Raw genomic sequence first — 14,024 nt, forward strand, 5'->3', positions numbered from 1 at the left:
ATGTATAATGCTTTATCACTACTCGAAGCACTTTATAAACACCATGTAGGGAGGACCCAGGACACACACCCATGATCCCCTTATCACGAGGTAGGCATTCTATCCTACTGCATAATATTGTACTTGACAATTTAAAATTACAAACACAATTTCCAAAACTCAAAGAATATTAACTGTTGGTTAATAACAAGCTGTACATTCTACAGCCGAGGTGTCGGTACAAAACACCAGCACATACCATCTCAAAAAAAAAAAAAAATCACTGTATCATAGACTAATACCACTTCTAGACACACAACAACATGCTGCATTATGGGTTGAATGTTGCTAGGCTGTGCAGAATGTTGCATTCATGGTCTGTACTTTTGTAGGAATTTCTGAAGGCTTTTGAAATATGTTGTCATCTGTTTTTTCTGTGCATCTCTGGCGGGACCATGGGCTGAGCCTCTTGGAGTTTATTTGGTGACCCGAGGGCCATATGTGGCTCAGAAGCAAAGTCTTGATTGCAATGGGCAGGGGTCTCCAGTGCAACAAAGCACATTTTCCCCATTTAGAGTACTTCATGTCAAAGGGGGTTGGGGGTGGTTTAGTGAATGGATAGAAAAGTAACATTTCTGGTACCATGGTTACCAAAATCCTAGTCTGTTGTGATATGAATAATACAAGACATGAATGTGAAATGTTGCATGTTCTGATCTCACAGAAAAGAACTACTCCACAAGAGGCAGACATATACAAATAAATATGAACAGTTCAAAACATCTTTATTTTTTTGTCTTTGTAACATTGGAGCAGATTTCAATGGACATGTTGGTGAAGGGAACAGAGGAGACGAGGAGGTGATGGGTAGGTATGGTGTCAAGGAGAGGAATGAAGAAAGTCAGAGGATAGTGGATTTTGCCAAAAGAATGGACATGGCTGTGGTGAATACGCATTTTAAGAAGAGGGAGGATCATAGGGTTAAGTACAAGAGTGGAGGAAGATGCACACAGGTAGATTACATCCTATGCAGAAGTGTCAATCTGAAGGATTGGTGGCAAGGGAAAGTGTAGTTAAGCAGCATTTGATTGTGGTCTGTAGGATGACGTTGGAGATCAAGAAGAGGAAGATAGTGAGGGCAGAGCCAAGGATCAAATGGTATAAGTTGAAAAAGGAAGACTACAAGGTTGAGTTTAGGGAGAAGGTGAGACAGGCACTGGGGTGGTAGCGAAGAGTTACCAAACAATTGGCAAACTACAGCAGATGTAGTAAGGGTGACCGCAAGAAGGGTGCTTGGCGTGACATCTGGACAGAGGAAGGAGGAAAAGGAAACCTGGTTGTGGAATGGTTAAGTACAGGAGAGTATACAGAGGAAGAGGATGGCAAAGAAGTAGTGGGATAGTCAGAGAGATGCAGAAAGTAGACAAGAGTACAAGGAGATAAGGCGCAAGGTGAAGAGAGAAGTGGCAAAGGCTAAAGAAAAGGCATATGATGAGTTGTATGGGAGGCTGGACACTAAAGAGGGTGAAAAGGTCCTGTACCGATTGGCTAGGTAGAGGGACCAAGCTGGGAAAGATGTGCAGCAGGTTAGGGTAATACTGTAAAGGATAAAGATGGAAACGTACTCACAAGCGAGGAGAGTTTGTTGAACAGATGGAAAGGATACTTTGAGAGGCTGATGAATGAAGAGAACAAGAGACAGAATAGGTTGGATGATGTTGAGATAGTGAATCAGTAAGTGCAATGGATTAGCAAAGAGGAAGTAAGGACAGTGCTATGAAGAGGATGACGAATGGAGGAAAAGCTGTTGGTCCAGATGACCTGTGGAAGCATGGAGGTGTTTAGGAGAGATTGCAGTGGAGTTTTTAACCAGATTGTTTAAAGGAATCTTGGAAAGTGAGAGGATGCCCGAGGAGTGAATATTTAAGAATAAGGGGGACGTGCAGGACTGCAGTAACTACAGGGGGATAAAATTGATGAGCCACAGCATGAAGTCATGGTAAAGAGTAGTGGAAGCTAGGTTAAGAAGTGAGGTGATGATTAGTGAGCAGCAGTATGGTTTCATGCCAAGAAAAAGCAACACAGATGCGATGTTTGCTCTGAGGATGTTGATGGAGAAGTATAGAGAAGGCCAGAAGGAATTGCATTGCGTCTTTGTGGACCTGGAGAAAGCATATGACAGGGTGCCTCGAGAGGAGCTGTGACATTGTGATCTGTAGCGATAGGGAGCAGGTTGAGGAGACCCTGGAGAGATGGAGATATGCTCTACAGAGGAGAGGAATGAAGGTCAGTAGGAACAAGACCGAATACATGTGTGTAAATGACAGGGAGGTTAGTTGAATGATGACGATGCAGGGAGTAGAGTTGGTGAAGGTGGATGAGTTTAAATACTTGGGATCAACAGTACAGAGTAATGGGGATTGTGGAAGAGAGGTGAAGAAGAGAGTGCTGATAGGGTAGAAAGGGTGGAGAAGAGTGTCAGGAGTAATTCGTGACAGACGGCCATTGGCAAGAGTGAAAGGGAAGGTCTATAGGACGGTAGTGAGACCTGCTATGTTATATGGGTTGAAGACGGTGTCACTGACTAGAAAGCAGGTGGCAGAGTTAAAAGATGTTAAGATTTGCAGTGGGTGTGATGAGGATGGGCAGGATTAGAAATGAGTACATTAGAGGGTCAGCTCAAGTTGGACGATTGGGAGACAAAGTCAGAGTGGGGAGACTGCGTTGGTTTGGACATGTGCAGAGGAGAGACGCTAAGGATAGAGTTGCCAGGGAAGAGAAAAAGAGGAAGGACTAAGTGAAGGTTTATGGATGTGGTTAGGGAGGACATGCAGGTGATGGGTGCAACAGAACAAGATGCAGAGGACAGAAAGATATGGAAGAAGATGATCCGCTGTGGCAACCCCTAATGGGAGCAGCCGGAAGAAGAGTCAATTCACAACTTTCATAGGGGTTACTTTCCTAGGAAATTACACCAAAGCTGAAGTTGCAAATGATAATACGTTGAACCTATGGGAAATAGGGGGTTAGGTTCCAGGAACCACCAAAAAACTTATCTTTTGCTAGAGATTGCTCAAAATGCACATTCCTTCCAAGAATTCTTTCTAGCAAAATACTTTTTCTTAATATGAGCTTTTCATAACACAGTAACCATGAGATAAACCATAAAATGCAGTACAGAAAAATGCAATTGGTAACATACAAAAACTTTTTTTTTTTTCTTTTTTTGACTAGTCAGTCCCTAGAATTCTGTGATCTTTTATGCTAACATCTCATTAAAAAAAACTTAGTTGCTGCTGTTGGAAGACCCTCATCAAATTGTGGAGGTCTGAACCTCACCTGTCCTGCACGGCAGGCGGATGCTGTTAGAAATCATGAAGGACGTACTAGCTTGAAATAATCGTTCACCGACGCCTGCTTCATGCCCGCTTGATCTTTAAGGGCCTTGGTGTATGGTGTTCAGTACAGGCAATTTGATGTACATGCTGTGCCAAAAAGATGTACCACATTTGAAAAGTTTCTCTCTATTATAAAAAAAAAACTTGCGACGAGATATGATATTCTGAAGAGAGATGGAAAGATATTTCAGAGAGACGGAGACGCTTTCATTCCCACGACACGGTCAAGTCACGGCATACTGACATCTGTTGGAAGCATGTTCCTGTGACACGGTGACCTAGGCAAGGAAAGTAATAATCAGCCCTTAACAAGTGGAATCGAAAACCTTGCAGGTCCAAACTAGGTTACAAACAAGACCAAGTAAAACGCACAGTAGAACTTCATAAAGATGTTCAAAAACATTGGCGCCATACACATGCAGAGCAGGTTACAGAATTTAAAAGCGGTGGAATTCGAAAGGCACAAAAAAAACCTTGCCATGATACACAAGCACAGCAAGTTAAAAAATATAACAGTACTACAATTCAAAGGTGTCCAAAAAAAAAAAAAGAGTACAGATCGCATTCGCACAAACAAACTGAAATTATTACTAGGTGACAATGGAGCAGCAAAAAGAGATTGAATATATGGACATAGGTGATATGTCAGAAGTATGTAGATAATGTAAGGCTTTACAGTTTAAGTCGGAGACTTGTAGAACATCTAATTCATGCTGTCATCAGGGAAAAGTACCATACGCTATGAGAATCCGTGTTCCTGCAACAATTACAGCTACGACAAGTTTAATTTCGAAACAACGACAATTTGGTCAGGTGTATATTTTTGATCACGGAGAAGCAATGCAACATAGAATCTAAAGAGGTAAACGATCCGACGTAATGGAAATTATACAGCCAATAATAGATACACGTCCAAAAGTATTGCACTTTTACAAAAAATTTATCACCAAAACATGGACAAAGAAATTTTCTTGGAGTTCTATATGAAACCGCAAGATCAGTCACATGTACAGTATAATAAACCCACATGTGGTGAATTGTCAGTGATAATACTTTCGAAAGATGGAAATATCAAAGACAGAGTAGATATTTGTGCATATCCAAAGGCAAAGCATGATTCGTCTTGTATGTTAAATACATCGCCACATGCCAACCCTTTACTCTTTCCTTTGCTTTTCCCAGATGGCGCAACAGGATGGTTGTACAATATCAAACAAACGCATTCAGAAAAACGAATAACACCCACACAATATTTTGGGTCAAAATTAACACTGCGTTCCCATGTATGTAACCTACTTCTATCATCTCAACGTATGTCGCAACATTATGTTATTAATGCGTATGTAAAACTGGCAGCTAATTGTCTTTTCTTTATTAAATTGAATCAAGCTAAGCTTAGAACGAAACATATGCGAGGTCTCATTGATCACGTTCAAATGTCAATAGGTCAGACAAATTCAAAGTAAGTAAAGAAGTAATATTACTACCATCATATCAAGGTAGTTCAAGAGCATTGCAACAGTTATATCATGATGCAATAGCAATATCCAGAACTATCGGTCGGCCATTTATTACAATGATGTGCAATCCACAATGGCCAGAAATCACAGCTTCTTGAGGGCAGTGCTACTGGCTACATCGGCTCTGGATATTCCCACTTTCGTAAGTAGATTGTTTTATCAGAAAGTCTTATTTTTATTGAATGAACTCGAATTGGTGTTCGGGCATAAAGGAGATCTTGATATGCCATTCGTATTAAAACGTTTACAGTTTCCCGTCAGAATAGCTTTTGCAATGACAATTAAATCACAAGGACAAACATTTGAAATAGTCGGTTTATTTATAAGAGACAAAGAAACGATATTCACTCACGGCCAGTTATACGTTGCATTATCACGCTGTAAGACCAAGCAGAGGTCAGTGTGTGTATGCCTTCAACTTGAGAAATCCCCTACAAGAAGAAATTACATGGAGCCAGATCAGGTGAACATGAAGGTCATCTGACATCACCATGCAGGGAGATCATTTCCCCCCGGGAACATCTCCCATAAAACTTGCATGGATTTCCTTGCCGTAGGAGCTGTTGCTCCATCCTGTTGAAACCAGGCATCCACCACATGCATTTCTTCCAGTTGGGGCCACAAAAAGTTCTCTAACATTTCACTGTAACATTCTGGAGTGATGGTGACCATTGCTCCCCCCTCCTCAAAAAAGTAAGGGCTTACAATGCCATATTCTGCAACGGCACACCAAACTGTAACACATGTCTCTGACAAAGTTCAAGAGGGTTGGTTTCAGCACAGTTGCGAAAGTTTTGCTTATTCACGCAACCATTCAAATGGAAATGTGCCTCATTATTGCACATGACGATTGCATCTCGATAAGCAGTTTGCAGAATGTTCACACACAACTCTCTGTGGCTCTCCTAGTCTCTCCCAGTGAGTTCTTGCACTACTATCATTTTATTTTGATGGAAATTAAGGTCTTAATGCAAAGTCCTCCTCAAAGACTTATTGGAAATGTCTAAGGCAGAAACATGTTTGCGTGCTGAACATCTAAGACACTGCAAAATAGATGCCCTTACAGCTTGGATGTTTTCAGGTGTTCATACAGACCAAGGAAGGTCTGAAGATTTTCTGTTCAATGTTGTACCCATCTGTCTAAATTTAGCTACCCATTGAAGAATTATTTTCCAATGTGGGGCATCCCCATTCGGAGGAATGCTGAAGTGCCTTCGGAAGTCATGTTGCGTAGTGATGATGGATTTGTTGTAGACAAAGAATGGTTCGACAGCGGATGCACGGCCCTGTACAAAGCATTTTGCAGACTGAAACCTTCAAGGGATTGCCTGTCAAAGGACCCCTACCCCAACCCACTCGGCTGCTTCTATCTCGCGTAGTGACCTTGAGAAATGTGGTACTTCATTTTAGCTCATCCTGCATAATCTTTAGATTACTAACATTTTATGAGGATCTGAATTTATCACTACGCTAGCACACTGTTATGTACACTCTTGGGCTTGCACAAAAGTTGAATTTTTTTGTTTTTTTTGGAGCAAAATAAAACGAACGGTAGGGTGAACTAGACATGTGTTCAGTTCCCCCTGTCAAGAATGTCAATCAAACCTCAAAATCTGTGACATTTGAAGGGCAGACTTTGCACAGAAATCTGTAATACAGCGTGTGCGTTTGGGATCAGTGCAAGGTCCAAATGCCAAACTTCTTTCCTTTATTGTACATAACCCCAAAGATAACAAATAGGCAAGGTAGCCAACAAAAAAGTAAAAAAAAAAAGGGTACAAATAAAAATACTTGAATATTTAAGGTTGCGATAGTTATTTGTGCAATTGTTGAGGATTGACGGTATTCTACATTACACTGATCTGTCAACAATGTATCACGTGACTGTTTTGCTCCAGTCATGACCAAGTGATCACACCTGTGGTAGAGGTTAGGCTTGTTCAACAAGCACAAGATGGATAATAACCCTGAGATTGCAAATCCTTCCAGGCACATTCAGATCAGAAGTGTGGAAACATTTTGGTTATCCAGTGGAGTTTAGGGATGGCAGTCATGTTGTAGACAAAACACACACAATTGTTTCATAAAACTTCCTCAGGCAGCAGGCACCACTTTAAATATGCAAACTGTGATGGATGGCAAGGGTCCTTACCTGGCCAGGATGCCTTCTTACAGGAAGGACTGTTGGTGGGGGTGCAGAAATGCACAGGTCACTGCCCCCCCAAAGCGCTAGATTGCAGCCCCCCCGGGTTGCAACAGTGCCTTGCATTCCCACAGGGCTCCATGGGACTTGGAGCTTGGCATAACCCTGTTGAATTCAGTGGGGGCCACCAGGGAGAGTTGCACTACACCTGGGACTGCTTCCAGACCTCACTAACAAGTCATCTAGATTACTCCCTGGTGCAGCATAAAAAGAAGCCACCTGCCTTCAGGCCAGGTGCCAGTGTTGGGAGGTGCAGGACAAAGCTTGCCGGAGGAGGATTGGAAGTGGAAGAGAGAGATAAAGAATGGAAAAAAAAGTGTGCTATTGTGCTGTTTATTGTCCATTTGTACTGTACTGTACTGTGCTGTGCACATGGGAAATTTGGGTAATGTTTCCCACATCGCATTAAAAACAAAATGCGTGTGTGGCAGAGACTTGTGCCTGGTGTGTGTAGTGTTGAGTTTGGGAAGATAGTGTGCTCAGTGGTGGCCACAAAACACATCAGAAGAAATCATCTCTACATTGATCACAGCAGTGTACAAAAGAAGCCCCAACAATGTGCAACTCTCTTACCAGTGTCTTTAAAATGAAGCTACCAGCTAACTCGCACAGTGGTCAAACAATTACCAAGGCGATCAGGGTTTTCATGGTACTGGATAGGTGCACTTTTTCAGTTGTAGAAAACAATGGGTAACTGATTTTTATATACTATTTGAAACAGGAAAAAGTCAAATTCACACTTAGAGGATCTGTACAAAATGTTTTCAAAACCTGACAAGATCTAATCAATAATCTATATTACTAAACAAAGGTTGTATATATGCACGGATGCCAGACGCCAGCAAAACCGAAAGCGCACGCACACAGTGCCCCAGAGTCAAACCCAGCGGCTTCCCAAAGTCAGTAGGTGGTGCCCCAACAACCTGTAAACTAAACTTTAGGTCACAATACAACCGCCACCAGAACGCGAACGCGCACACCACCGCATATACAACCTATTGACGTTGACCATATAAATAACCAAGTGATTGGATTGCTTCCTGGAGAAAGCCACGTCTTTCCAAGTGCTGACAGTGTTGATTCTGAATATGAAACTGAGCATCTTAATTTCAAATTAGAATATTTAAACACAGAGCAAGGACAGAACAATTATTGCACACTTTCTGTAAATCCAATAAACTTCATTTCACTTGTCAAATATCACTGTGTGTGTCTCCTATATGATATATTTAACTGACATTTCTTATCGTAACAACCAACGATTTATACAGGAAAAAAATGACTATTAACAAGGTTGCCCAAACTTTTGCATCCCAATGTAGATGTTCATTCTTTAAAACAAATGTTCAGCTAGTAAGTAAGTATAAGTAATAATTTTCTTGCTTGAGTAATTGAATGTCACCAATATACGAGCAAATATTGTCTGTGATAAACTGAGCTGTGTTTTAATTACTATTGAGTGTTTGTTGTTATTCATGCCACTGCAGAAATATCAGAGAAAGAGAGGGAGAGAGAGTACATGGTACAACAGCAACAAACACAGGTTACAGATAATTATATAAAATGTGCCAGATACTTTGTAATACAATGTGATCATTAAATTGTCAGTAGGTAACACTGAGACTGTATTGTAAAATGGATGTCATTACCAACCACTCAGTGATAAATTAGTACATAGTCTCGGGTTCGTAGATGTAAGTATTATGCAGACATAGTTTTATAAGTGTTCACAGACAAAAATGAGGAATTTCCTGTTGTCAGTAAACATTGTGAGAAACTGGTACAGCTTTGGGTTTTGCTAACTTTGAGCTTCCTCTTGGCTAGCCTTAGTGTTGTCTGTTTGAAATATTAAAATGCTGCACCATGGGCTTTGACCAGAGACTGGATTTTAAGTGTTTCAAAAGCAGAACCTAATTTCCTAATGTAACCAGTCATTGATGATGTTTGATTCTATGTTTTGTTCGTTTTCACGGGCTGCTGCTTTGAAAGTCTTCTGATTAGTGCTATTTTTATTAAGATCTTGAACTCATTTTAGCAGCTTTCTGTATGCAGGAAGATAGTTATGATTTCAATCACTAAAGTGAAATTGGAGTGTACTGTAGACTTGTAAACATTTTGGGTATTTGTAATAACTCATTCTAAAATGTTCTCTTGTTGGACAGAACACATGAAGCAAGATGTATTTTTTTCAGTCATCTGTAAAAAACTAAACGGTTATGCTCACATAATATGCAGATTCTTGTTTGTCTGACTCATACAAGTGCTACTTTAGCAGAAGCATGTAGAGGGGAGTGCAGACATTGATATTTAAAACTGCAGTAAATTTTCACCACAGGTAAAAGATTAGGCAATTTATCATTACAAGTTCCAAGTCAGTTGAGTAGGATCATGTAAATGCTGCACATGTACTCTAAGTTTTGTTGGCAAAAGATACACAAACCTCCACAGGCAAACTTCTCCAAACAGATAGATACTTTATTAATCTCATGGGGAAATTCACATAATCCAGCAGCAGTATACTGATACAAAAAAAAAAAAAAATTAAAGAGTAATAAAAATGCATGTAAAAACAGACAATAACTTTGAAGAATAATAGCATTTACTCCCCCGGGTGGAATTGAAGAGTCGCATAGTGTGGGGTCTCCTCTGTCTGTCAGTGGAGCAAGACAGTGACAAAAGTCTGTCACTGAAGCTACTCCTCTGCCTGGAGATGACACTGTTCAGTGGATGCAGTGAATTCTCCATGATTGACAGGAGTTTGCTTAGTGCCCGTTGCTCTGCTACAGATGTTAAACTGTCCAGCTTTATTCCTACAATAGAGCCTGCCTTCCTAACAAGTTTGTCCAGGCGTGAGACGTCCTTCTTTATGCTGCCTCCTCGGCACACCTCCGCGCAGAAGAGGGCACTCGCCACAACCGTCTGGTCGAACATCTGCAGCATCTTATTGCAGATGTTGAAGGATGCCAACCTTCTAAGGAAGTATAGTCGGCTCTGACCTTTCTTACACAGAGCATCAGTATTGGCAGACCAGTCCAATTTGTCGTCCAGCTGCACTCCCAGGTATTTATAGGTCTGTACCCTCTGCACACAGTCACCTCTGATGATCACGGGGTCCATGAGGGGCCTGGGCCTCCTAAAATCCACCACCAGTTCCTTGGTCTTGCTGGTGTTCAGGTGTAAGTGGTTTGAGTCACACCTTTTAACAAAGTCTTTGATTAGCTTTCTGTACTCCTCCTCCTGCCCACTCATGATGCAGCCCACGATAGCAGTGTCATCAGCAAACTTTTGCATGTGGCAGGACTCTGAGTCGTATTGGAAGTAAATTACTCATTACATTACTCACAGTAAAGCCATCTAGGTGTATATGTGTAACAGAATCTGGTGTTCCTTCACATATCGCTTTCTTTAAATGTTAAGTTGCTGCAGTCTGTGATGCATTCATACCCTCAGCCAGAGTTAGGCACTTTTTTTTTTTTCCAGCAATCTTTTAGGTCTAATCTTTAATATCACTTGAAGCCCTTCCTGCTTACCCTCTTCTGTATTTGGGTTGCAGTGTTCTCTAGTTCATCATAGTTGACCTGCTAGCAGACTTTGTGACTTCATGGTGTTAAATGCTAAATACGTTTATATTATTGAAGTTCAGAACCACACAGTTTAATGATTGTTCCTTGATGTACAAAAAGTTTAGACATCCATAAGAAAATGTTTAAGCAGTCTGAGTTATAAAAATAATAGTAAATAATATGTTGATTCTAGACGTGACCCCTCGGGAACACTATCAAATTACATACTGGAAATACGTGCATGTTATTTTCAGAGTTCTGCTTATATGAATAACTGTTTAACAAATATAAAGTACAGAAACTAAAAGCCATGCCTCACAGACTAAGCAAGCCCATCAAGTAGTATGCTACACGTCAGTAGTGTCTATAAAGATGTGCTTAAATATGAAAGCATAATTATGGAATTTTGTTTGTTAAATATTATCTAATTTTACATTTAAGACTATTTATTTGCAGTAATTAATGATGGCTGCCACATTGAATTTTTTTCTTTTAGTTTTTGTTTAAAGTAATAATTGATTTCCAAGTTAATTTTCTGTAAAGCTTAAAGAAATATTTGGAATAGTAAAAATAAGCTTGACTCCTTGTTGCTTAATATTTGGATCTACTGTTTTTCACTTTCCATAGTCTCTAATGCTTCTTTTTAGGAATACAAAAATAAATCTTTGTGATAGCAGGACATAACCACTGGTATTCCATGCTATTTTATTTAGTGCAAAATCTGTTTTACCAGATTACTTAAAAAAAAAAAAAAAAGAGCCCAGTAAGGTTTCTGTACCTGCACAGTTAAAAATCTATCCCTACCTCACTTTATAAAAAGACACATAGTTATGAATTCAGTTTGGATACTACAGGGAAAAATAAGAGGATGTGCCTTTTTGTGACTTGGTTATATTTAAACCTGTGTTTTAGGGCAAATTTAAATCCTGTTGCTACTATTTCTATTTCTAGCTGCAGTTTTTAGGAGTATGTTGTACTTAATTTTTTTCTTACTATAATATTAACTCTCCTACAAGCTTGAACTGGATTAAAATTATAGGTAGAATAATAAATATTACTGAACAGCTTTATTTAAGCAAAAATGCATTCTCTTAAAAATGATTTCTTTCATGCAAGCTGACAATGTAATTATTTTTCTTCAGATTTTGTTGTTGGTTTTAAATCCAAAGCTTATATTACTTGAAAATCAATCATTTTATAAGTATTGATTCTGTTCTGTTTGAGAGCTGAAATGCAAACCCTTTTCTTGACTTAAAATCTGAAATTTACAAGCAGACATTGAGTAAAAAAAGACAATGTTAGACTTTATGTACAAAATTTATTTACTTAAATTCTGAAACTTTGTATCTTGGGTTTTTTAAGCTTCCTCACGAATCAGTGATGCTCACTTGGCGGATACAATGATTGGCAAAGCAGTGGAACACATGTTTGAAACAGAAGATGGTTCAAAAGACGAATGGCGAGGCATGGTGCTGGCTCGTGCACCAATAATGAACACATGGTTTTATATCACTTATGAAAAGGATCCTGTTTTGTACATGTATCAACTTCTAGATGATTACAAAGAAGGTGATCTGCGGATAATGCCCGATTCCAGTAAGTCTACTCCTGCATTTGTCCATATCCATATGGATATGTGGACTTGTCTTTTGTACTGGTGTATTGAAAGTTTAATATTATTAAAATGTTAAAACCTGGCAGAAAATGAAATGCATCATCAGCTTAAAGTACTGAAATGTTGACATCCAGTAAATTTGTTATTATTGCGTCCCTGTATATAAATAGCATTTTTAACATTACACTATTATATTACTTTATGATTGCAATTGCACATCAATGCCTAAAGAAAATTAATTGATGTACACAATATGTATATAAACAATTTTACTTTCATGATTTTTTTTCCCTATACCAGATGATTCCCCTCCTGCTGAAAGAGAACCTGGAGAAGTTGTTGACAGTCTTGTGGGGAAGCAAGTGGAATATGCCAAAGAAGATGGCTCTAAAAGGACTGGCATGGTCATCCACCAGGTTGAAGCTAAACCATCAGTTTATTTCATCAAGTTTGATGATGATTTCCACATTTATGTTTATGATTTAGTAAAGACATCTTAGGTGTGATTTTTTTTTTTCTGTTTCTTTTTTTTGGAAGAAAAAAAAATATATAAACTTTGCCAAATGTTTCAAACTTTTCTCTGTATGATTTGAAAGCAAAATGGATAAAGTGCTCCAATGGTTCATGGAGTACCTACAGTTTCCTGTGAGTGCACAATCTCCGCCAGAAGAATAAAGTGGTTTCCATTTTATTTTTCCTTGTTTTTTTCTTGTTCAAATTGTTAACAAAAGAGTGAATCTGTGAAACCGGATCAAATTACCATTTCTGGTGAAGGAGCAAGTACCAGGAAGATTAAAACTCTCAAGATATGTTAACTGTTTAAGTCACTAATTAATTAGATGACAGAAGATGAAAAAACAGCCTCTGTTATTAAAAATCTTGATCAAACAAGATTATAACTACTCTCTGACAAAAAATCATTAGCATTATTATAATGCTTGTGTTGTTTTCACATTTGTTTTCATGTTGTTTAATTGATATTTGGTATTAAGTCTTTTTTTTTTTTTTCCTCGTTTCTTTAACAAAATGTCAAAACTGAATTTCGATGTTTATAAAACAGTAAAAGTCCTTTGAGGATCTTATTAATATTGAAAGTTGTAAGATGTCAGTAGATGGCTATTAAGCACTAATTTCATGCTCAGCTGTTGAGATTTTTTTTTACATAGCCATGAAAGCACTTGGTATAGGTGCAGGTTTAAATTTAGGTGGTCTATTGAGCGTCTACACACACACACACACACACAAATGCACCTTGAAAGTATAGCTGCTGTCTCAAAGTTATAGTCCAGTAGCATTTGTTTTGTTGCCCTTATTGCAGTTATATATTGCAAATGTTGTATTGTGCATTTTAGCATATGTAATGATACTGCTCCTTAAAGCTAATAAGTACTTAAAAAGCCCAGTAAGGTTTCTGTACTTGCACAGTTAAAAATTTATCCCTGTCTTGCTTTATAAAAAGACTCATTAAAGAATACACATTATCTACAGTATTGATCCAGAATCTGTGTTTGTGAGTTGGTTCAGCTGAATAACCCTGTTTACATACTGCCTTTCAGTACTGCGTTTGCAGAGGAGAATAGTTACATTTTCCAGTGTGTGTGTGAAATATATATAATATACATAATTACACTCACACCTACATGCATACTGTACATAACAGACATATACATAGTTAGTATTTCTAAATATGCAGTTAGCAGTGGAAATCTTGTCACTGTTGTGCTGTTTGACAGCCTTGCCTTGAAA

At 38.9% G+C, this 14,024-nt stretch overlaps 1 protein-coding gene across 5 annotated transcripts in view; it reads left to right on the forward strand.

Moving 5' to 3' along the window:
* The window catches only part of LOC120532941 (spindlin-Z), an 89,283-nt gene extending 75,259 nt beyond the window's left edge, over nt 1–14,024 (forward strand). For all 5 annotated transcript variants that reach the window (XM_039759444.1, XM_039759445.1, XM_039759441.1 and 2 more), the window contains 2 exons: nt 12,026–12,259; nt 12,579–14,024. In XM_039759444.1, coding sequence (XP_039615378.1) covers nt 12,026–12,259; nt 12,579–12,778 — 434 coding nt within the window. In that variant the 3' untranslated portion in view covers nt 12,779–14,024. The remainder of the gene's footprint in view (nt 1–12,025; nt 12,260–12,578) is intronic.

The sequence above is a fragment of the Polypterus senegalus genome, chromosome 7 (genome assembly GCF_016835505.1).
Source record: "Polypterus senegalus isolate Bchr_013 chromosome 7, ASM1683550v1, whole genome shotgun sequence".
NCBI lineage: Eukaryota > Metazoa > Chordata > Cladistia > Polypteriformes > Polypteridae > Polypterus > Polypterus senegalus.